Source organism: Ranitomeya imitator, chromosome 5 (genome assembly GCF_032444005.1).
Source record: "Ranitomeya imitator isolate aRanImi1 chromosome 5, aRanImi1.pri, whole genome shotgun sequence".
Classification (NCBI taxonomy): domain Eukaryota; kingdom Metazoa; phylum Chordata; class Amphibia; order Anura; family Dendrobatidae; genus Ranitomeya; species Ranitomeya imitator.
In genome coordinates, this window is record NC_091286.1 from 234,075,533 (window position 1) to 234,100,643 (window position 25,111).

General features: G+C 43.2%; 1 protein-coding gene across 4 annotated transcripts in view; it reads left to right on the forward strand.

Annotated features, from left to right (window-relative positions):
- The first annotated feature begins 5,987 nt into the window (after positions 1–5,987).
- BCLAF1 (BCL2 associated transcription factor 1) overlaps positions 5,988–25,111 on the forward strand; it is a 53,421-nt gene continuing 34,297 nt past the window's right edge. For all 4 annotated transcript variants that reach the window (XM_069725972.1, XM_069725971.1, XM_069725973.1 and 1 more), the window contains exons 1-5: positions 5,988–6,074; positions 10,074–10,191; positions 12,203–13,105; positions 15,450–16,085; positions 16,171–16,340. In XM_069725972.1, the coding sequence (XP_069582073.1) occupies positions 10,100–10,191; positions 12,203–13,105; positions 15,450–16,085; positions 16,171–16,340 (1,801 nt within the window). In that variant the 5' untranslated portion in view covers positions 5,988–6,074; positions 10,074–10,099. The remainder of the gene's footprint in view (positions 6,075–10,073; positions 10,192–12,202; positions 13,106–15,449; positions 16,086–16,170; positions 16,341–25,111) is intronic.

Here is a 25,111-nt window from a genome sequence, read left to right on the forward strand (position 1 = left end):
TGCCCCTGAGGTCTGGTCGCCACAGATGTACTGCACCTCATCCAGAGGTGTGGGATAAGGAGGGGGCACTAACCGGGACTCTACACCAGCATCCAACACCACAACACTCCAGTCAGGGCATCTGGGTGTACCCTAAGGGAGGATGGCCTCATCCAAGTCTGGAGAGGGTAACTAGGTAGAGGGTGTGGGTGGAGCCAGTAGTTAGAAGGAGCACCCTGTGAGAGGGAGCTAGAGAGAGAAAGAAGCTTCAGAAGAATGGGCCCTAGGGGCAGGGGTAGTGAGCAATCGACCAGTGGGGTCCACATCCACGCTGACCATCGCCAAGTGGAGGGACCAGGTCGCAGTGTGGAACCGGCCCACAAGACTAGTGGAGGACTACAAGACTCAGCTTACCAGCCGGAGGCTGCAGCATCTGCATGTGCTGCAGCCACATCCAACACATTCGCTGAAAAGGCAGCCACATAGGATCCAGGGGACCAACAGAGAGTGTCGCCCGACAAGATCTTAGGCTGCTGGATTGGGAAACTGTGTGAAGGCGCAAGGCAGAAGGGTGAGAGCCAGCGCAGCGAGATGGCCAGTAAAGGAACATAGAAAGGGGGTTCTGGAAGGTGCACCCAATTTACTTGAGAGCTTGCTGGACCACAGACCCGGAAGACACAGCACCCCAGCTGGGGACTACAACTAAAAACTCTGAGTAAACGTGTGGAAACTGAACCCTGCTGTGTCCTCTGAATTATTACTGCATCACCTGCCCTGCACTACAACCACCATCATCACCCTTTAACACCATCACTGCCCTGGGGTGTAGCTCTACCTGTGGAGAGCTGTAACAACACTGCTGCATCACCATCAGCCCCAGCGGTCTCTTCAAGCAGCGTCGGCTAACATCTCCTATTTGCCGAATACCACAGGTGGCGTCACGAACAATTCCCCTTTTCCCATAAACTTTATTCCCCATTTCAGTCATTGACTCTTTTATTGGATGCCCAGGGCCACAGACTGGGTCACTGCTGCCGTGAGCACTTCCCCTTTAAGAACCAGCCGGTACCAAGTATCTCCACAGCCCTGGCGGGTGCTCCATAACCACCGAAGTACATGAAAAAGGAGCGCACTTTGGTCAGGAAAAGACTTTTCAGTGGTTACAGCGGTTCATTTATCATCCTCGGCTGAAGGCGGTAGTTGAAGAGACTTGTAGAGCATGCCGGACAAGTAAATTGGCTAAATCGCCGGAGCAGAGAGCCCCCATGCAGTCCATTGTGACATCCACCCCCCTGGAGCTGTTAATGATAGACTATCTGACCATCGGGCCAGCCCACCAGGGGTATGAACATTGTTTAGTGATAGTAGATCACTTCACTAAATTTTTTGACTCCAACCGAGATCAAACTGAGGAATCAGCTGTACATGAAATCTGTAAATATTTCATTCAACTTTACGGCTGTCCAATACGGATCCATTCTGACAAGGGAGCCTGTTTCTTGGGAAAAGTGATGGAAGAATTACATCGTATGTACCGGATTGACAAATCTCGCACCACACCGTAGCACCCTCAGGGAAATGGCGCCTGTGAACAGTTCAACTGGACATTAATTCAAATGTTGAGAACTTTGGAAGAAGGTCAGAAAGCCTGGTGGCCTGAGTATGTATCAGAGTTGGTGTATCAGAGTACACCGAACCACGGGTTATACCCCCTATTCCCTCTTATTCGGCAGGGGTGGAAAGGGAATCACTGTGTTAGAATTGGATCCAGAAGACGACTACCCGCGGATGGGGGTGTTCTCCTGGGTTCGAGAACATCGTCATCGCGTGCAGACTTTACATCGGTTGGTACAGACCAGGCTTCAGGAGTTGGAGCATGCTGAGAGAACTCCACCGCAGGCAACAGATCTTCAGGTCGGAGACCGTGTCTTAGTGCGAGAAAGACGTCCTCGAGACAAACTGGAAAATTGGTGGGAAAAGGACCTGTACCGGGTAAAGCGACGAGTCAGCTCCGAGGGGTCTGAGATTCAACCTGAAGGAGAAAGGAGCTCTCCTACTTGGATAGTTCACTACTGCTTCCCCTCTTTACAAATCCCTTCACTGGCTCCCAATTTCCCAGTGTATCCAGTTTAAACTACTAACACTGACCTACAAAGCCATCAATAACCTTTCTCCTCCGTGTATTTCCAAATTAATCTCTCAATATCTTCCCTCACGTAATCTCCAGTCCTCCCAAGACCTCCTTCTCTCCTCCACGCTTATTCGCTCCTCACCCAATCGCCTCTGAGACGTCTCCCGAATATCCCCCATCCTCTGGAATTCTGTGCCCCAACACGTCCGGTTATCCACCACATTTGGATCCTTCAAAAGAAACCTGAAAACCCATCTCTTCAAGAAAGTTTACAACCTGTAATGACCACACGGCCACCTCAACACCATCGGATCTACTGCAACCCCCAACTGTCTCCTTCCTCATAATCCTGTAGAATGTAAGCCAGCAAGGGCAGGGTCCTCTTCCCTCTGTATCCCTCTGTCATTGTTAGTTTGCTTACTGTCAGTGATATTTGTATTTTGATGTAACACCTTCTCATGTACAGCACCATGGAATTAATGGTGTTGTATAAATAAATAAAAATAATCATTTCAATTTTCGCAGCAGGAAAGCTAAAATCAGCCTTGTCGAAAGTCCTTGATGACAATGTCCTCACGTCAGTTTCACATTGCAGTCACCCAACAAAATGGCCCTTAATTCCGATCCTAAACTTTGCAAAAGGTTAGGGGGAGAGCAAATACTAAGGCTAGGTTCACATTGTGTTAGGGCAATACGTTTAGCGCATACGCTAGCGGACACCCATTAACGCAATGTGAACCTAGCCTAAGATGGGGAAAATGACAGCAGATAGCAGAGCAGGTGCTTCCCACTTTTACTGCAGTCCTAATGCGAGCTAGCAGTACACTAGATTTTCATGTTAAATGGGAGCAGTTGCTCCCCCTAGCGTTTAAAAGTTGAAAATATTAAAACTGTTCAATAATTTTTCAGATTTTATACCATTATAAAATAGTAAAATAAAAAATTATTTAAAAAGTTAATGATAAATTCCCTTTAAAGGATTTGACGGCCAGTAAAAACATTTTTTTCCAGGCATAGCCAGAAGCAGTGTCTTTCCTGTTATGAAGTCACAAGGTATCTAGAAGAGCACATCACAAGAAAAACATCTGATGACATACTTCTTTAGTCACCAGCCAATGACAGGCTGCAGCGATGCTGTAACAATCAGAACAAAGCACCCCCAGTAGCTGCCGAAGATCTCTGGATCAGACTCAGCTGAGAGCAGAGCACGCCTCCGTTTATAATTTTTGATCAATCTGTGCTGAAAAAAAATACAAATGAAATGATTTTATTAGCCCAAATAAGTGTAGGAATGAGTGTGAGGAACCTGGTAACTAGTGATGAGCGAATGTGCAGGGATAAGGTGTTATCTGAGCATGCTCCGGTGCTAACCGAGTATCTTCAGTATGCTCGAATAATATGTTTGAGTCCCCGCGGCTGCACGTCTCGCAGCTGATAGACAGCCGTAACACATGCAAGGGATTGCCTGTATCACAATAAACTGCATAATTTTGCTTGCCCTGTTCACACTGCATTGGCACAGAGCTTTTTTTGTGAAAGGGTCAGAAACATCACAGACTAAGGAGCTGATTCATAAAAGCTTTTCGGCTGAAATTCTGACAGTTGCAACATTTTTGTGCAATGCTAGGTTGCAACTTTTGGTATTTTCACTCGGCTCCCACAAGCTAGGTGGAGATGGTGTGTGACGACCCACACTCATCAAATTCAGGATGAGAGGTGTTCCTTATGTTACAGTTCTAACTGTACCCCGCTCCCTCATCAAGATCGGAGGGAAAAACAACGGTCTTCATTAGTCGGGCCTGTCTAAAACGTTGGACATCATCAGAACCCCCACCACCCATACAAACAGGAGCTTGTTTGGAACATATTTGATATTGTCGCATCCATAACAGGCCGAACTAGAGGGGGAGAAAAGAAAGGGAGAAAAGAGAGAGGGAGAAAAGAGAGAGGGAGAAAAGAGAGAGGGAGAAAAGAGAGAGGGAGAAAAGAAAGGGAGAAAAGAGGGAAAAAAGAGAGAGGGAGAAAAGAGAGAGGGAGAAAAGAGAGAGGGAGAAAAGAGAGGGAAAAAAGAGAGAGGGAGAAAAGAGAGAGAGGGAAAAGAGAGAGGGAGAAAAGATGGAGAGAGGAAGAAAAGAGAGGGAGAAAAGAGAGGGAGAAAAGAAAGGGAGAAAAGAGAGAGAGGGAGAAAAGATGGAGAGAGGAAGAAAAGATAGAGGGAGAAAAGAGAGGGAGAAAAGAGAGGGAGAAAAGAGAGGGAGAAAAGAAAGAGGGAGAAAAGATGGAGAGAGGAAGAAAAAAAGAGAGGGAGAAAAGAAAGGGAGAAAAGAGAGGGAGAAAAGAAAGGGAGAAAAGAAAGGGAGAAAAGATGGAGAGAGGGAGAAAAGATGGAGAGAGGAAGAAAAGAGAGAGGGAGAAAAGAGAGAAGGAAAAAGAGAGAGGGAGAAAAGATGGAGGGAGGAAGAAAAGAGAGGGAGAAAAGAGAGGGAGAAAAGAGAGGGAGAAAAGAGAGAGGGAGAAAGAGAGGGAGAAAAGATGGAGAGAGGAAGAAAAGAGAGGAAGAAAAGAGAGAGGGAGAAAAGAGAGGGAGAAAAGAGAGAGGGAGAAAAGAGAGAGAGGGAAAAAGAGAGAGGGAGAAAAGATGGAGAGAGGAATAAAAGAGAGAGGGAGAAAAGGGAGAAAAGAGAGGGAGAAAAGAAAGGGAGAAAAGAGAGGGAGAAAGGAGAGGGAGAAAAGAGAGGGAGAAAAGAGAGAGGAAGAAAAGAGAGAGGAGAAAAGAAAGGGAGAAAAGAGAGGGAGAAAAGAGAGAGGGAGAAAAGAAAGGGAGTAGAGGACAGAGAAAGAAAAGGAGTAAAGAGAGGACAGTGAAACGAGAGGGAGAAAAGAAAGAGACTGAAAAAATAGAGGGAGAAAAGATGGAGAGAGGGAGAAAAGATGGAGAGAGGAAGAAAAGAGAGAGGGAGAAAAGAGAGGGAGAAAAGAGAGGGAAAAAAAGAGAGGGAGAAAAGATGGAGGGAGGAAGAAAAGAGAGGGAGAAAAGAGAGGGAGAAAAGAAAGGGAGAAAAGAGAGAGGGAGAAAGAGAGGGAGAAAAGAGAGAGAGGGAAAAAGAGAGAGAGGGAGAAAAGATGGAGAGAGGAATAAAAGAGAGGGAGAAAAGGGAGAAAAGAGAGGGAGAAAAGAAAGGGAGAAAAGAAAGGGAGAAAAGAGAGGGAGAAAGGAGAGGGAGAAAAGAGGGAGAAAAGAGAGGGAGAAATGAGAGAGGAAGAAAAGAAAGGGAGAAAAGAGAGGGAGAAAAGAGGGAGAAAAGAAAGGGAGTAGAGGACAGAGAAAGAAAAGAAGGAGTAAAGAGAGGACAGTGAAACGAGAGGGAGAAAAGAAAGAGACTGAAAAAATAGAGGGAGAAAAGTAAGAGAGTAAAGAGAGGACAGAGAAAGAAATGAAGTAAAAAGAGGACAGAGATATGAGAGAGGGAGAGAAGAGAGAGGAAGAAAAGAAAGAGATCGAAAAAATAGAGTGAGAAAAGATGGAGAGAAAAGAGAGGGAGAAAATAAAGGGAGTAAGGAAAGGACAGAGGGACGAGGGAGAAAAGAGAGATGAGAGAGAAGTGAAAAAGAGGGAGAGACTGGAAACAAAAAAAAAGACAAATGGAAAGAGGAAAACCCAAATTGTCGAATCTCAAAAAGTCATAGCAACAACCTAACGCATAAATAAAGCATCCGGCAGTGACGTGTACAGCACGTGACTCCCAGCCGGTGTAACACGTGGTTCCGCTAGAGGCGCTGCGCTCCGTGTGGTTGGCATACGGCCTGTTGTACGTTGGGAACGCAGTGACGTCACCAGATTCCGGCTTCCGGTTCTGACACTTCCTGTTCTTCCGGACGTGTACGTCACACGGAGGAGGAAGAGGAGGAGGAATGGTGACTAACAGCGAGCGTATGTCTGTGTGAGCTGCGGCTGTTCTGTCAGGTGCGTTCCGCTGTGTGCACCGTGCCGTAACGCGGAGAAGCCGCTCCCGCCCGCCGGCAGATGTGCACAGGACCCTGCACCATGCTGTGGCGGCGCCGTGCTCCATGCAGTACAGCAGCAGGCCTGGCAGTGCTGGGCTTCTGCTGGCTGTCTCCGTACTCTAGCTTCTATGGGTTTACTACAGGTGGCACTCTAGCTGTTGGGGACTACAATTCCCAGCATGCCCTAATGGCTGCTGGCCAGCATTCTGGGACTGCTACTTCAGACATAGATGGTTCCCACCTGTTCCGCGCTCGGGATGAAGTGAGAGCCGAACCTCCTGGGGGAACCGGTGACGAAATGCCTCAGTAATGGCGGGCACGTTTATAGACCAGCACCAGATCTGTCCTCCTCTATCCTGTGGAAGGGGTCATCAGGTGACCACTGCAGCCGATCATCGCCTTCATTGGCTGCATCGTTCCCCCACCATGGGCCCAGTAGGGGAGGATGTGGGGTTTCTATTTTCTGCTCATCGTATCTGTGTGAGGACTTTAGATTTTTGTGGCACGAGGCTGCGGGGCGGTATGATTACAGTGATACCTAGTTTATAGCTTTATGTTTTCACTGCTTTGGCACAAAAGAATTGTCTAAAAAAAAACAAGCAAAACTTTTTCATCATATTGTCTATCAAACACACAATCCCTACATGCGTTGCAGCTGTCAAACCGCCGCGGGGGTCCCAACATATTTAAGCACGCCGGAGACCCTTGGTTAGCACCCAGCATGCTCACATAACACCTTACCCGAGCACGGTCGCTCATCACTAGGTGACGTACACGTTCAGGATGTATAAGATCTTTTTTCATTTGCTCTTATATGCGGTGAGATAAACAAAATGGTAGTTTTTAAGTTGTTTTTTTTTCCACCACTTTAGATGCAAAAAAAACCTACCTGTAAGTTTTGAACTGCCAAACATAGAATTGCTTTTTTTTACCGTTTCATAATTCTTGGAATTGTTGTTCCCATTTTTCAGTACATTAGTGAACGGTATTGTAAAATGCTGTTGGTCAGTACTACAACTTGTCCTGCAAAAATATAGTTGATGGAAAAATAAGTAAAAGTTGTGGCTCTTGGAAGAAGGTAATGAAAATAACAAAAGCACAATAATAAAAATGTCCTGGCAATGAAGGGGTTGAGCATTTGTCAAACTTGACACTAGCTTGTACACGGGATAATTTTTGGCTCCAAAATTTTGGTCCAATTAGACGTCTTAGGTGCATGAGTCCCTAAACATAAATGTGACACTTGGATGAGCACAAGGTTCTGTCTCCTTTTGACTAGTAAATCTGCCTCGCTGTGCCATTCACCAACATTTAGCTATTCCATGTCAATTCTGTAACATTGCTGTCACATACTGTAGAAGATGTCACCCTTGTGCCCAGTCGTTGACTACCATGATCACATTAACATTGCTGTCACATACCGTAGAAGATGTCACCCTTGTGCCCAGTCATTGACTACCATGATCACATTAACATTGCTGTCACATACCGTAGAAGATGTCACCCTTGTGCCCAGTCATTGACTACCATGATCACATTAACTTTACTGTCACATACCGTAGAAGATGTCACCCTTGTACCCAGTCATTGACTACCATGATCACATTAACTTTACTGTCACACACCGTAGAAGATGTCACCCTTGTGCCCAGTCATTGACTACCATGATCACATTAACTTTACTGTCACACACTGTAGAAGATGTCACCCTTGTACCCAGTCATTGACTACCACGATCACATTAACATTGCTGTCACACACCGTAGAAGATGTCACCCTTGTGCCCAGTCGTTGACTACCATGATCACATTAACTTTACTGTCACATACCGTAGAAGATGTCACCCTTGTGCCCAGTCATTGACTACCATGATCACATTAACTTTACTGTCACACACCGTAGAAGATGTCACCCTTGTGCCCAGTCATTGACTACCATGATCACATTAACTTTACTGTCACACACTGTAGAAGATGTCACCCTTGTACCCAGTCATTGACTACCACGATCACATTAACATTGCTGTCACACACCGTAGAAGATGTCACCCTTGTGCCCAGTCGTTGACTACCATGATCACATTAACTTTACTGTCACACACTGTAGAAGATGTCACCCTTGTGCCCAGTCATTGACTACCATGATCACATTAACTTTACTGTCACATACCGTAGAAGATGTCACCCTTGTGCCCAGTCATTGACTACCATGATCACATTAACTTTACTGTCACATACCGTAGAAGATGTCACCCTTGTGCCCAGTCGTTGACTACCATGATCACATTAACATTGCTGTCACACACCGTAGATGATGTCACCCTTGTGCCCAGTCGTTGACTACCATGATCACATTAACTTTGTTGTCACATACCGTAGAAGATGTCACCCTTGTGCCCAGTCATTGACTACCACGATCACATTAACTTTACTGTCACACACCGTAGAAGATGTCACCCTTGTGCCCAGTCGTTGACTACCATGATCACATTAACTTTGTTGTCACATACCGTAGAAGATGTCACCCTTGTGCCCAGTCGTTGACTACCATGATCACATTAACTTTGTTGTCACATACCGTAGAAGATGTCACCCTTGTGCCCAGTCGTTGACTACCATGATCACATTGTGGTGGTCAAAATTTGCAGTCTGTCAGCACAGAGTGACTGTTCAAACTAAGTACAGGTGCTCAGTGCACCCTTGGTGTGACCAAATATTTAAGTGCACCTTCCCCCCTACATGTTTTCTCTTCTATCTCCACTCACCTCTTCTTTGATGACAGCTCTGGCTTCATAGAGCCAGGGAAGGGTGGAGATAAATGGAAAATAAGCAGGTGGGAAGGTGCAGTTAAGGCTATGTGCACACGTTGCGGATTCTCTGCGGATCCGCAGCGGTTTTTGAGGTGCAGAAACGCTGCAGATCCGCAATTGATTTACAGTACAATGTAAATCAATGAGAAAAAAAATGTACTTGGTCTGAACAGTTATTCTGTGCTGAGAGTCCGTGTTAAAGAGGACCTGCCATCATTTCAAATGGGAACACTTGTTTATTCCATCTGACCATTTTTTTTTTATTAATTGCCAGAAATATGGGCCTATTACTGGTGCTAAGTTCTGTTTTTTTTTTTTTTTAACAAGGAGACCTGTCTCACAGGATTTTTTTTTCATTAATACCCTGTGAGCATCACCCCCTTGTAAAGATCATAAACATTAGCGCTAAATAAAAAGGCCCACATCTCTGGAACCATGTGGTGAGTTAAAAGAGCAAAATAAACAATACAGTACCTGTGGAAATAAAATAAGAACAAAAACTGTCCACTTTTCACCTGGTGACAGGTCCTCTTTAAATGTAAAAAAAAATCTGGAATAAATTGAAACATGCCAAATCCTGAATCACATCCTCTTTAGAAGGGGCTGTTTCTTCAGTGGGTGAGTGCAGTGTGATATATGGCATGTTCTGAACAGAGCAGTCCTAGAATGGATATGTTTTGTGTTTAGGACTTTTTATGGGTTTGACATGGCATTTGCAAAAGTCAGCATTAAATTCTTTTATAGCTCCAGAGATTTTTTTTTAAATTAAAAATGACTCTTTTATCTATTTATAAGGTCTCTCCACTTTGTAAAATCTGTTTATTAAAAGGGTTCTGCCAACCCCCCAGCTGTCACCTGTAACTCTAGGGTGAGACTTTTACAGTAGGGGTTGTTTTTTTGTGTGTGTGTGTGCAGTGCCTCTGCATGAAACATACTGTAGTATTACACTGCTCTTTTTCACTTAAAAAAACTGTCTGTACTGCAGGAAAAGTACTCTATGTAACTGCCCCCCACTTTTCCCGTTTTCACTAGCTCCAAGTTCCTAAATGCCAAAATTGGTAGTATACTTTCAAATCCAGTAGTAAGATTAATTGACACCAGTTTCGCTATCTGACACTAATCCCTTTTGTTGTATGTGTTTCTTTTCAGTTTTCAGCTAACTTTAAGTTTAGAAAATGGGCCGATCAAATTCTAGGTCCCATTCCTCAAGGTCACGATCTCCATCATCCTCGAGATCAAGGTCACATTCAAGGAAGAAACGATATAGGTAAGGAGTTTAGCAGTGCAGGCGGAAGGACTAGTAACACAAACCAACACTGTCTAATTCATGCTGCCCATGGGCTGGGAAGCATGAATCTCTTGTCAGGGTCACTTTACACACAGTATCTATTTATATAATTACCTTAAATTGTCTTGTCATCCACTTCCGTCTGGACGTCCTCGAATCCCTCAATCCACTGCGCCTCATCGGAAGTACGCCGACCGCCATATTGGAGTAACCAGGTGATGGGTATTCTAATATGGCCCTTGCGCAGTACCACCAGCAGGTCATCGCTGGACCCCCCCGCTGCTGGGACACCGCTCACACAACTCACATCGTGCACCTCACTGCCCACAACAAATTCAGAGCAAAAAACTACAACTTCCGACAATCCTAGCGGCGGCGGCCATGTTGGCCGGACAGTGTGTGGATCGCTGAACACATGGATGAGAGCAGGCACGGCAGATGGATCCCGGAGATGCTGCTCTCCGCGCTGCTTATCTCCGGGATCCTGAGTGCGGAGGTGCAGATGGAGGCCTGATGCTATTCCATCAGGAGGGTGGTGACGTGCCGATTGGGGCAGGCCTTGCAGCATGCCGCCATCGGCACGTCACAACCCTTCCGATGCGATAGCATCGGGCCTCCATCTAGTCTCTTATAAGCACACTGGTATGCCACTTGGCTAGTTTTTCATATGTTTTGGGGATCTGGAATCCATGATTTAACTATAGGAAACTGCTGTACACTGTGCATATCTATACAGAGGGCAAAGACTAAAAACATGTACCATACAGTACAATTTTTTTTGCCATGGGATAGAAGCCCAGGCATTGATCCTTATTGTGACTTCTGTCCTGGGCGTAACATGGGCCACAAACACAGTATGTACTTTGCCTTAGTTCCAGGGGCAACTGTAGGAGATAATATATAGCTGTTTATTGTAGGTTTTACCTAAAATGCATATTACAGACTGGAAGGGAGAAGGCTGCAAATGTGCTATTAATATATAAAAGCAATTCTAAGGCTTGTTTTACATGGTAACTTTGATTGTCATGCAACTCTCCATAAGTTGACACTTTCCTCACGTGTAGAAGCTGCACTTTTATGAAAGTGAGAAGATTCTTTTGACTCCCTTGTTCCCCATTTACTTCTTTTGCCATACAACAGTATTTAATGTTTAATCTGCATGACTTTGTGGAAGGTATAATCCCATTTTACACACTTGTCATATCAACTGGAGCAGCAACCATGAATGGGGGCTTCTCTGAACTCTAACCTGCTGGGTAAAGGGGGTCACTGACTGCCACATCCCAGTAGATTATTAAATATAGGGGTGGCTACATGCATTCATTCCTCTTTCCACTCACTTCTATGGGAGAAAGTGTGCACATCTGTTCCCCAGCCTGATTCAGACACATGGAGAAAACCTGCAAAAGCATGGCCAAATCTTCATTCACTCTCTTTTGTAATAGTTTAATATGAAGTCTTATATACTTGCCTAATAAGAAAGTAAAAAAGTGGAGTATGATTCCATGTAGGCAGTGTTTGTCTACTGCTTGTCCCTGCCATTGTGTTAGGTATGAGACATGAATGTACTGTACTGTATAGTTGTTTGTTTTGTTTTTATATGCTGCCATTTCATGCATTCTGTAGCTATTTCTTGTCCTAATAAGAGACTATTTAGATATTGCCTATAATTTGTGTAAATAACCAATCTAGTTGAACAGTAAAAAAAATAAATATATATATATTACGTATATATATTTTTTTAGATTTCTTACCCAAGCCTTTTTAGAACCAAAGTGTACTTGGGCATAACAAGCAATGCTGTCGCTTTCAGTGACTCGTCATGAAAACTGGTTCTTGAATTAATATGTAATTTTAGTTCTGAAGACTTTGGTCTTTTTAAAGCTGCATAATATTCAGAAGTGTAGATGTATCTTTGCTTTGTTTTTTTGCCTGCTAACACTAAAAGCACAAGTGACGTAAAATGTTTTAAATATATTTTAATTTCAAGTTCCAGATCTAGATCAAGATCATACTCTCGATCTCGCAGTAGAGAACGGGTGTACAATAGAGATTTCCGCAGAGATTATAGAAATAATAGAGGAATGAGGCGCCCCTACGGCTTCAGGGGAAGAGCACGAGGTTACTACCAAGGTGGAGGCGGCAGGTACCATCGTGGTGGGTATCGGCCAATGTGGAACCGTAGGTACTCCCGAAGTCCTCGCCGTGGACGGTCTCGCTCTAGGAGTCCAAAAAGGCGCTCTGCATCATCTCAAAGATCCAGAAGCCGATCACAGAGATCCTACAAGTCTTCTCAGTCACAGAGATCTTCTTCATCCCGTTCTTCATCGCGCTACAGCAAATCTCCTGAGAGAAAATCTCGAGCTTCCCGTGAGAAGACTAAGCAAAAAACTGAAGATGCTGGAAAATCAAAAAGCCCCTCAAACGAGAAATCTGGTGACGAGCACAAAGATGCTTTTGACCCTTCTGAGCCTTTAGATGAACTTGGAAAAGAACTGGATTTGCATGGCGAGAGCTGGGCAGGGCTTTCTGCATATGAAAACAGTCCAAGATCCCCTTGTAGTCCTTCACCAGTAGCCTCTCCACCCAGTGACAGCTCTTCACAATCTGATGGCCCTATTCTTAGTGTGGTCCACTCTGGTAAAGACACTACATCTCAAAATTCACATTCCATTGCCCATACCCCTGAACGGTCTGGGTCTGGTTCTGGTGGAAATGGTTCAACTAGGTATAGTCCCTCACAAAATAGTCCAATTCATATCCCCATTCAGAAGAGTCCAGCAAAGACTGTGGTGTCTCAGAACTCATCACATGAAGAAGGGCGCCCTCACTATGCTGCTTTCTCTGAGACTGCAGAGCAAGAGACTGCTAAGGGTGCAAAGTTTCCTAAAAGGTAAGGACATTGGCTTCCAATTTTGTTCAATACCAAAATGCTCATCACAGTACTAAAAGGTCAAATAGAAATTGACATCTCTTGTCATAAAGTAACAGTATTCCTTGACCTGTTTACAGTTTATTAATGGGATTTTCTTTACCTCAGTGTTAATCCCGTAGGAGACTGGATATTGGCTCTTATACAGGAAAAACACATACACACACGTACGTTGGGCACTCATGTTCAAAATTAGTTATTGTCAACAGTTGAGCAAATTAAAAATGAAATGATCTCAAAAAGACCGAAAGTTAAAGATGAGACATTTCCTTTGTATTTAGGCAACAAAAAATTAACATTTTTTAGATTTTAAAAAATTACAAAAAAAAGAAAATGGGCCTATGCAAAAGTTTGGGCACCCTTGGATATTTGTGTGCTCAGACCTTAATTAGCCTTTGGGGATTTTGACTTGTTCACTTTCATCTTTAGGAAAGAGCAGGTGATGCAAAATTTCCAAGCTTCATGAAAACCCAGCCTCCTCTACCATTGTGCAAAAAACAGCAGCCATGGGTTCTTCTAAGCAGTTGCCTAGCCCTCTTAAAATGAAAATGGCGTAGGCCCACAAAGAAGGAAAAGGCTATAAGAAGGCAAAATAGCAAACCATTTTCAAGTTGCCCTTTCCTTATTTGGAAATGTAATTAAGACATGACACTTAACAGGAACATTGGGGGTGTAGAAAACGTCTGGAAGACCAAACAAAATTTCAATGCTGCTCGTGGGATTGCTAGGGAGGCAAATCGGAACTCTCGCTTGACTGCAAATCACCTTCAAAAAGATTTAGCAGACACTGTTCTACTGTTTGGAGACACCTGCACAGGTATATCCTTCATGGAAGAGTCACCAGAAGAAAACCGCTCCTGTGTCCTTACCATAAAATTCAGCTTCAGAAGTATGCAAAAGAACATCTAAACAAGCCTGATACATTTTGGAAATTAGTCCTGTGAACTGATGAGGTTAATATAGAACTCTTTGGCCACAATGATCAATGGTATGTGTGGAAAAAAAAAAGAGCACAGAATTTCAGGAAAAGAACATCTCGCCAACCATTAAGCATGGGGGTGGATCAATCATGCTTTTGGGTTGTGTTGCAGCTGATGGCACGGGGAACATCTCACGGGTAGAGGGAAGAATGAATTCAAACAAATTTCAACAAATTCTTCTTGCAAACATAGCATCACCTTTTAAAAAGCTGAAGTTGAAAAGAGGATAGCTTCTACAAATTGATAATGCTCTTAAACGCGTCAAAATCCACAAGAGATTACCTCAAAAGGCGCAAGCTGAAGGTTTTGCAATGGTGCTCAAAGGCCCATCATTGAAAATCTGTGGGTAGATCTCAGAATATGACCTCCAAATTCAAAGTAAATGCGTCATCTTTAACATCAGCCCTTTTAGAGATAATTTCATCTTAAGCTTGCTTAACTGTTCAACTGCTCAAACTTTTATGTGTGTATTACATTATTGCACTATATATAATATATATATACCGTATATACTCGAGTATAAGTCGAACAGAGTATAAGCTGAGGCACCTTATTTGGCCATGAAAAACTGGGAAAACGTATTGACTCCAGTATAAGCTGAGTATGCATTGTCCCCTCATCCCTATCCTGGTATGCATGGCTCCCCATGCCTGTCCTTGTATGCCTTGTGGCTCCCTGTCCCCGTATGCGTGGCTTCCTGTCCCCTATCCTTGTATGCATGGTTCCTATAAAAAAAAAACACCTCCTACTTACCTTCCCAGTTCGCTCTCGCTGCATCTCGTTTCAGCGCCAGCAGCTCTTCTGGCCGAGCGATCACGTGTCCCCGCTCATTAAAGTAATGAATATTCACTCCACGCCTATGGGAGTGGAGAGGGGTGAATATTCGTTACCTTAATGAGTGGGGGACTCGTGATTGCTCGCCGGAAGAGCTCCTGGCACCGGAACGAGATGCAGCTAGGGCACGCAGGGAAGGTAAGTAGGATGTGTGCTTGCCGGCGGCTGTAACTGTGCGCGCTATAAGAGAAATGAATATTCACTGCCAGTGCAGTGAAGAGACCGGAGTAGTCTCGAAAGCTTGCAATTTACCATCTTTTCAGTTAGCCATTAAAAGGTATCAACCACTGAGGACTCTCAGTTCTAAATGTTTTTCTATTAATCTGAACGATTATGCTAGCTATGTGATAACCTGTTGTGTTCACCATCTGTGAAATGCAGTTTTTTTTTTTTGTGTGTTTTTTGTTTTAATTAGCTTACTGTAGAATTGATGCTAACTTCTTCCAATCTGCAATTTGTATTAATAATATCCATTAATTTTACTCCTCCAGATATTCGGATGAAGAGCACAGGTTATTTCCAATTGAAAAGGTTAATAATAAAGAGAAAGAAACCCAGAAGGATAAGACATTGGATAAGACTAAAAAGGAAACAGGGCGAAATTGGGACGATCGCGATATGTTAGATTATCTTTTGGAAAAAGAGTCTAAGTCTCAGTTTTTGTCAGTTTCAGAAAGCGAAGACCAAGAGGAGGCAGAGGACTATAGGCAGTTTAGAAAGTCCGTGTTAGCAGATCAAGGCAAAGGTTTCTCTTCTTCATCTCAGTGGAATGCTGAGGAAGAAGGGACCAAGTACAAGTCCAAAGTTGTAGTGAAGGGTAGTAAGGAAGGTGAAAAGATCAAGGAAAGTAAAGGGCATAAAGGGACCACCAAAGAGAGGCATAAAGGTGATGATAAAGGTGGTGAAAGGTCATCTAGTAAAAAGGAACGGAAGTCACCTGATTCAGTTCTGCATGATAAGATGAAAGACCCCTTCAGTTGCCATATCCCTTTACACCCAACTGAGGAGGTAAAAGAAAAAGTAGTGTTCAGGGAGGAAAGCCCACTTAGGATTACAATGAGAGCAACCGATTCTCATCATCCTGAGGTCAAACTTCGGATACCTGCTTTTCCCCTCGATGATGTGAGGTAAGGAGATGTTTTTACAGAAGAGCGAAGTAATAGATTCATGTACCGTAATCTGATCTAAATATTATTTTCTGTTATCATAAAGGCCATCGACTCTGGCTAATGATCGTATGTTAGCCAGTACTCTTGTCCATTCAGTTAAGAGTCAGAAAGACTTCCGATCCATCTTTGACCACATGAAGGTTTCCTTCTCCAACAAAACATCTCCTGAGTCTTTTACCTACCATGTGGTGTCGTTAGTACAGTTTGTCAAAGGTAAGCCATGGCCGTGATAAGTGAAAATCTGTGTCGATTTACCTGCAGTTTAAAGTTGCATTTGTCCAGTACCTCATAGACTTCATGTGCCCCATGTGAACGCACCCTGTAATAATTGAAAAGAACGATTATGATAATTCATATCATCAGTTCCTGTGTTTTCCATTTAGCACTTCTATACGCACCATCTAGGCATCATTGTGAACTTCTTCACGTTTTCGGCATTGTTTCAAATATATTATAATTGTCCTTCTACAGTTGGATTGCTTTAAAGCCCACAATACACATGAAATGGCTGTCTACCAAATAATGCTTTGGGTGAGGACTCCTGTGTTCTCTTGTATCTGGGAGAACAAAAAGATTCGCAGTCCAAAATCAGATATGACATGCCAGATTGTCTGCCTGTCTATCTATTTTCATTAAGCCAAAGTTTAGCAACTGTTCATCCAATTTCAGATTTTATTGCTATATTTAGTTTTAAAAATATCTAAACTATATTAAACATAGAAGAAAATACAGTGAGGAAATGTACAGCTTACAGTATCATATTAAATGATAAAAAAGTAGTATGGACAGGTCACAGGATTTAAGTATTACAGCGGACAATATAAATATCAAGGGACTGAAATATACTGTACATTAATATGGTGGAAGACCTCTCAATATGTGATATTGGTGGGTTCTAGAGAGAGTACCATTTACAATGACTGTGGAGCCGTGAACTATAATTCAGTATTAAGGGTAACATTTTATCTGATTGTTGGGAGAGTGGGAGGAGAACATCCATGGAGCCCATGTTTTCTCATATCGTACCCCTGTGTCAGCCATAATTACTGGAAGAATTTCACTTAACATTATATAGTTAAGATGCGAGATCGCATGAGAAAATAACATATGGGGATCACCGCTTATAGGAGAGATACATTTGGTCCTAGAGAAGAATGAATAGGGATAGTTTAAATGCCCGATTAGTCTCATGAGCAAGTTTATTTCCAAAGAAACCAACTGCTGGAATTATAAGCGAGTTGGAACATATGATATGGGAGACGACATTAATTGCCTCATCCCAGAATGTAGAGCCTTTTGAACAAGGCCTGCACATGTAGAGTCTCACAAAGATGACGGTGAGAACGCCGGGGACAAAGCATTTATTCTATTAGGAAGATGTACGTTCCATGGAGAATTTTTAGGGGTGTCTCAACCATGCCAACTTCCCTTGTTAAGCACAGCACATTTGCCATTTTTCTGGCAACAGAGTGAATTGGATGTTCTCCTCCCATTTGAACATAAATTGTAGTTTGGTATTTGTGGACGATTTATTTTAGCAATATTTATTGTGCTTTTCTGAATAGTTTCATCTGAACAAGGTAAGTTTCTGTGAACTCATGGCACTGTGGTGTTGCGGTCATAACTCCAGGATGAATACTCTTGCTGTACTCTACTGTTGAAAAAGCCCATGGTCCAGAATTGACTACTTTTTTTGCTGCAGATCTTATTGCATATAGTTTTAATGAGTTGCCTACTTTGGTCCAGCCTGTACCCTCTTTGGTATGTTTAGCCCAACACAGATGTAAGAGTTTAGACTTGACCATCTAGCACTTTACCAGTTGACTAATTGCTGTCCTACATGTTTTACATGAATCGTGGAAGGCATTGGTTAAAGAGAACCTCTGCACAATTTTGTATTGTAAAGTAAAGACATGGCTATAATGGCGCTGTAATACAGATTCAATTGATACTTTTGGTGAAGAAATCCACTTTGTTCTCATTTAAAGGGAACCTGTCACCCCGTTTTTTCAGTGCGAGATAAAAATACTGTTAAATAAGGCCTGAGCTGTGCGTTACTATTGTGTATTTTGTGTACCCTGATTCCCCACCTATGCTGCCGAAATAACTTACCAAAGTCGCCGTTTTCGCCTGTCAATCAGGCTGGTCAGGTCATTTGGGCGTGGCGACATCGCTGTTTCTTCCCCCAGATCTTGCATATATTTCCGTTGGTGGCGTAGTGGTTTGCGCATGCCCATCTTCTGAATCCACTGGGCAGGAGAAGAAAAAACGCGTGATCGGCGCTATTTCCCTGGTGATCTGTGGGGGCGGCCATCTTCCTGAGGCCGTGCGTGCGCATATGGAGTCCTCTGCTGCCCGGGGCTTCAGGAAAATGGCCGCGGGATGCCGCGCGTGCGCAGATGGAGATCGCGGCGGCCATTTTCCTGATGCTGAGTTCGCATCAAAAGATCGTATCTGCATCAAAATGGTATCATTAAAGCATTAAAAATGTCAGCTCGGCACGCAAAAAATAAGCCCTCAAACAAACTTTGGAATTTTTTTTCCACCACTTAAATAAAAAAGAACCTAGACATGTTCAGTGTCTATGAACTCGTAATGACCTGGAGAATCATAATGGCTGGTCAGTTTCAGCATTTAGTGAACGTGGTATAAAACAAAACAAAAAAACAAGTGTGGGACTGCACATTTTTTGCAATTTCACATCACTTGGAATTTTTTTTCCTGTTTTCCAGTGTACAATATGTTAAAACAAACGGTGCTGTTCAAAAGTACAACTTGTCCTGCAAAAACAAGCCCTCATATGGCCATTTTGAACAAAAAATAAAAAAGTTATGGCTCTGGGAAGAAGGGGAGCAAAAAATGAAAATGCAAAACCAAAAATGCCTCTGGTCGTTAAGGACCTCAAAATTCAAAAATAATGAATTTAAAATTTTCATAAAATTTCCAACTTTTCATAAATACAAATCCTGTCGACCTAAATTTACTGCTACTGTGGCATGAAAAAACAATCTCCGAATCACTGGGATATGATGGCATTTCAGAGTTATTACCTTATAAAGTGACACTGGTCACAGAGGTGAAAATGGTTTTGGGGTGAAGGGTTACTCAGTATTTGAAGTTTTCTGCTAATTAGATTTTGATGCACAGGGACCAGACTGTGCACTGTTTTTTTTATTTGTTTTTTTCTCCATGTCTGTGATTCTTCACCCCCTCTGCCTGCCTATGGTCTTTAAATAATGGGTCACTACTGAGATTTCAGAGGATGCCGGTTGTTCACATACCAGGGGCAGGCAGAGGGTCGGGGAATCGTAGACATGGAGAAGAGCCAGTGCACAGTCCGCCCCTGACCACCGAAATCTAATTAGCAGAAAACTTCAAATGGTGATTAAAGAAACAAATCAAAGCAGAATTCTTCTTCAAAAGTACCAATTTAATCTGTGTTTCAGAGCTATTACAGCCATGTCTTTACTTTACATTTCAAAATCATGACAGGTTTTTGGCAAGTGGTAAGCAACTGTTAGGTGGAGTCTAGTGATGAGCAAATAGCATTGTTGCTCTGCTGGTCTCCGAGTATTTGTTAGTGCTCAGAGATTTAGTTTTTGTCGCCTCAGCTGCATGATTTACGGATGCTGGACAGCCTGAATACATGCGGGAATTCCCTAACAAACAGGCAACCCCCACATGTATTCAGCCTGGCTAGCAGCTGTAAATCATGCAGCTGAGGAGTCGAAAACTAAATCTCCGAGCACTAACAAATACTCGGAGATCACCTAAGCATGCTCAGGAAAACCCGAGCAACAATGCTCTTCGCTCATCACTAGTGGAGACAAATAGCACTCTGATGTGCTGGGTTCTGTAAACTTGCAGTTCAGTGCCATGTGCCCTACATCCCTCCAGTCTCTAGATTAATTTGAAGCATAAATGGGTTGGCTAAAGAAGGTTGGTTGTCTCAAAATGGCAATTACTTTTTCCAATGGGTCATTTGCCCTTCTGCTTTGGTTTTGTGATGTATGTCCTTGTGCACCACCCATGACCTTAAGCTGGTACTGGCCAGTGTTGATTTCTTTTTTATTATGACTAGGTCCTGGAAAATTTTTTGAAACCCATGTAACACAATAAAATATACTGTTGCTGGGACAAAAATCTGAATTGCTAGATCCTAAAATTCTTGGGTTTGCCGGAATTAAGCTTGAGGCTCTACCTTGTAGTGGCCCTTTCCAGGTGTTTTGCTTGATTTTGAGGCTTGTACTGGATGCTGGGCGGTAAGTTGACATAGCTGTATATTGATTTCTTTACCAGGATGATGTTTCATATTGCATTAACTATGATTTCTGTTGACTGCCCATTCATTCTATGATGTCACATCTGATACCAGTATTATTGAGCTCTGTGATGATGTCATCACACTTACCTTGCATGTTACCAAATGATTCATTCCTAGTAGCTAGTCCATTACATGCATTTTTATTGATCAATCGCATGCAGAAATAGTGTGGTCATCATGTTGACACCAAGATGAATTACCGTATTTACCAATGGAGTATATACTTGCATTTTATAAGCTAAGGTGCATTATATCTGGCACAATAGCTGCACAAGAAGTACTATATGTTAGATAGGCCTGATTATATGTATGGAAGATGAGTATATGTATGTATGTATGTATGTGTGTGTGTATATATATATATATATATATATATATATATATATATATATATATATATATACATATATATATATATATATATATGTATATATATATATATATATATATATATATATGTATATATATATATATATATATATATATATATATGTATGTCAAACCTTCTGTCTATAGAAGATCATACTCTAGCATCTCCTCCTGCCCCTGGGGAATCTGGTTGTATTCTTTCCAGTCCTCAAGATGATCCATCCGTTTTCAGCTTTCTGTAATTATTCTCCAAAACAGGGTTCCATGTTTATCTATAATCCTAAATATAATAAACGTGCAACCTGGTCCAGATAACATCCTATCATAGTTGCATAGGAACAGTATGTATTGTCCTCATTTGTTCAACTGATGAACTGTTCCCTTGTTCTGGAATAATTGACTTAGTTTGGTCACTTTTTCTTCATTTTAATGCATTGGCATCGTTTTGTGGCACTTATTAATATATAAGTGTCATAGGATTTCCTTCTGCATTTATTACAACATTTCCCACATGCAACACTGCATTTCTGTCTGTAAAATGGCTGTAGGTGGAGCAGCATGTGACCAGGCATGTCAGTCAGCCTCCTTCAGTTGTAAAACACCTCTCACAGTGGAGAGCTAGGCGAATGCTGATTGACAGGTCTGGTCACATGCTTTTTCACCATTAGCCATGTTTTGGACATGATTGCTGTGCAGTCTGGCTGGCTGTTCATACTAAGTGCAGGAGGAGATCCTGTATTACTTACTAAAATATAAGCGTTGCAAAGTTGTGTCTGCGACACATTTGTGAAAATAAAGATAAAGTGGACAACCTCGTTTCAGATCCCTTAGAAAAAGTACTTCCCTTTAAAGCTGCTCATACACGTTAGACTAAAAGGCTTGTTCAGAGAAATGGCGTTACCACATGTCCAAGTCAGTGGAGGCACAACCACCGAGACATGAATTGGTTGCAAGAACAGAGCACTTGTATCCCTGTTAAACTGGAGCGGCAGTGCGCCTGCTCATTATTTGCGCCTGCTCATCATCTGCGCCTGCTCATCATCTGCGCCTGCTCATCATCTGCGTCTGCTCATCATCTGCGCCTGCTCATCATCTGCGCCTGCTCATCATCTGCGCCTGCTCATCATCTGCGCCTGCTCAACATCTGCGCCTGCTCATCATCTGCGCCTGCTCATCATCTGCGCCTGCTCATCATCTGCGCCTGCTCATCATCTGCGCCTGCTCATCATCTGCGCCTGCTCAACATCTGCGCCTGCTCATCATCTGCGCCTGCTCATCATCTGCGCCTGCTCATCATCTGCGCCTGCTCATCATCTGCGCCTGCTCATCATCTGCGCCTGCTCATCATCTGCGCCTGCTCATCATCTGCGCCTGCTCATCATCTGCGCCTGCTCATCATCTGCGCCTGCTCATCATCTGCGCCTGCTCATCATCTGCGACATTCATCCTGTATGCACTGCCGCGCGCTGTGCTCCGCTTTTCCAGCTGTCCACATTGAAAATGAATTGAGCAGCCGCCAAGGTTGTTCATTGCTGCTCCAGTCCAAAAGGGACAAAAGTTCCTCGTTCTGGCAATCAGTGGGGTCTCAACATTCATTGGGGCTCTGACTGCTATCACCATATTCTATTGATGCGTGATAGCTGATTTTTCAATAGACAGTGCTTTTAATGTTAGCTAGTACCTAATATGTAGGTGGTCTTCTTGACTTGCACTGTAAGGGGCATAAGAAAAAGCCAGATTCAAGCAGTTTGGATGTTAACATGCCTTATTCTTCGGCTCACGAATGTTTTAATCTGAATTATTCTAGACATGTACTTTAGCTTGAGATGACTGTAAATACGTAAGGAAAGGTTGCCAGAAACCGCTGTCCTGTGTGTAAGACTTGTGTAGCCTACTTGGTTAGTGCTATTGGTGCATGTGTTAGGTAACAAGCCAAGTGGATACTATTCCTTGCTGGCACAGAAAATTATGTTGTAGGTTAGTGTTTAGTCGTTCATATATTTGAATGTTTGGAATCTGCTTTTCTAATTTTGCCAACAGTCCCATTTTTCAAGCTTTATTTTGATGTATAAACTATTTGAATATGGAAAGTTTTTTTTAAATTTTTTTAAAAAATTCTTTATATTGTAATAAAACCTGTAAAGGGAGACTGTCCACTGATTCATGCTGCCTAAACCACGGGCAGCAGGAATTCGAGCCACTCTGCACGATTGAAGCTCTATATGCTTTCCTCTGAAATGCTTTGATGTTTGAAGATCTGTCCAGGGAACATAGGGAGACACGTCGGTAGTCCGGGTGGCCCCTGGCCTTCTACCTGCACTGCTAGTTGATAGACTGATCTCTCCCTTGTGTGCACATTGGACGTGACCTGTCAGTCATCTGGAGCAGTGCTGGCAAGAGCCACCTGGGGGCAGTGTCAAGCTAGTGTCTTCCTTCCTTGTTTCAGAGAAAAATATACATGGCCGTAATTATGCACTCAGGCTCTCGTACATTCTGACTGGTTTGGGCAGTGTGCATCATCTTACAGGTTCCCTTTAAATATAAAATGATCTATTAAACAACATCTCAGATTAGTAAGATATTACTGTATATTCACATTAGTTGGCATGCATCTCTCCTTTTTTTCTAAAGCTACTTTCACATCTGCGCTAAGGACATCCCATATATGCATCACTCACTATTCACAGCAAAAAATAGAACAACATACAGCATATTCTCTCTGTGGAAACAGAATCTTCACTAGTAGTATACAACAGATATTTCAGCACATCATTGCTTCCCATTGATAAAATACAAGAACCTATTGGGAAAGCCAATAGCAAGCTGTGTCAAAAGGGTATGGGTCTTTTTTTTTAATATCTTTAAATTATCTAATTATCTAATCTAAAATTAATTTATGTGCTTCCTAAAATGATTGATTGCAGAACTGGACTTGTAGTATTTACCCAAGTTTGTATGCTGTCCTTTTACAAAACTGTTTGCTACCAGTGCCTACACTTTTTTTTTCTTTGGCCTAAATGTCCAACTTTACAACTGTTTGTTTTCCATCTGAAATGAAGCAACTTTATAGATATTCCTATGGCTGCAGCTATATGTAGACTTAAAGGGGGTTTTCCAGTCTTAAGGTACCTTCACACTGAGCAACTTTCCAACGAGAACGACAACGATCCGTGACGTTGCAGCGTCCTGGATAGCGATCTCGTTGTGTTTGACACGCAGCAGCGATCAGGATCCCGCTGTGACATCGCTGGTCGTAGCTAGAAGTCCGGAACTTTATTTGGTCGTCAGGTCGGCGTGATTCGTCATGTTTGACAGCAGAAGCAACGATGCCAGCAATGTTTTTTCATGGAGCAAACAACCAGTGAGAACGATAAGTACGTCACTGGATCGCTCCTGCATCGTTCTGCTGTTGCCGGTGTTTGACGTCTCCTAGCGACCTAAACAGCGACGCTGCTGCGATCGGCATCGTTCTCTATATCGCTGCAGCGCCGCTTAATGTGACGGTACCTTTAGGCTGTGTTCACTCACAACGTTTTTGCAGCTTTTTGTTCCAGCATTTTTATGCAAACTAACATGCGGTCATGTGACTGCCCACATGCATGGGAAATATAGCGGAATTGCGTCTGTGTATGAAGCACATACAGTCACGATTCAGCGGTCTGTGACTGTAAACTTTTCTTCAACTGGAAAACCACTTTAAAGGGAACCTGTCACCCCAAAATCGAAGGTGAGCTAAGCCCACCAGCATCAGGGGCTTATCTACAGCATTATGTAATGCTGTAGATAAGCCCCCGATGTATCCTGAAAGATGAGAAAAAGAGGTTAGATTATACTCACCTAGGGCAGGTCCCGGTTCGGGTCCGGTAGGCGTTGTGGTCCGGTCCGGGGCCTCCCATCTTCTTACGATGATGTCCTCTTCTTGTATTCACACCGCAGGTTCGGCGCAGGCGTACTTTGTAACAGGGCAGAGCAAAGTACTGCAGTGTGCAGGCGCCGGGCCTCTCTGACCTTTCAACAGGGCAGACAAAGTGCGCCGGAGCCGCAGCGTGAATACAAGAAGAGGACGTCATTGTAAGAAGATGGGAGGCCCTGGACCCGACCGCGACGCCTATCGGACATGAACGGGGCCGCTCCTGGGTGTGTATAATCTAACCTCTTTTTCTTATCTTTCAGGATACATCGGGGGCTTATCTACAGCATTACATAATGCTGTAGATAAGCCCCTGATGCTGGTGGGCTTAGCTCACCTTCGATTTTGGGGGTAACAGGTTCCCTGTAAGTGTCAGACTAC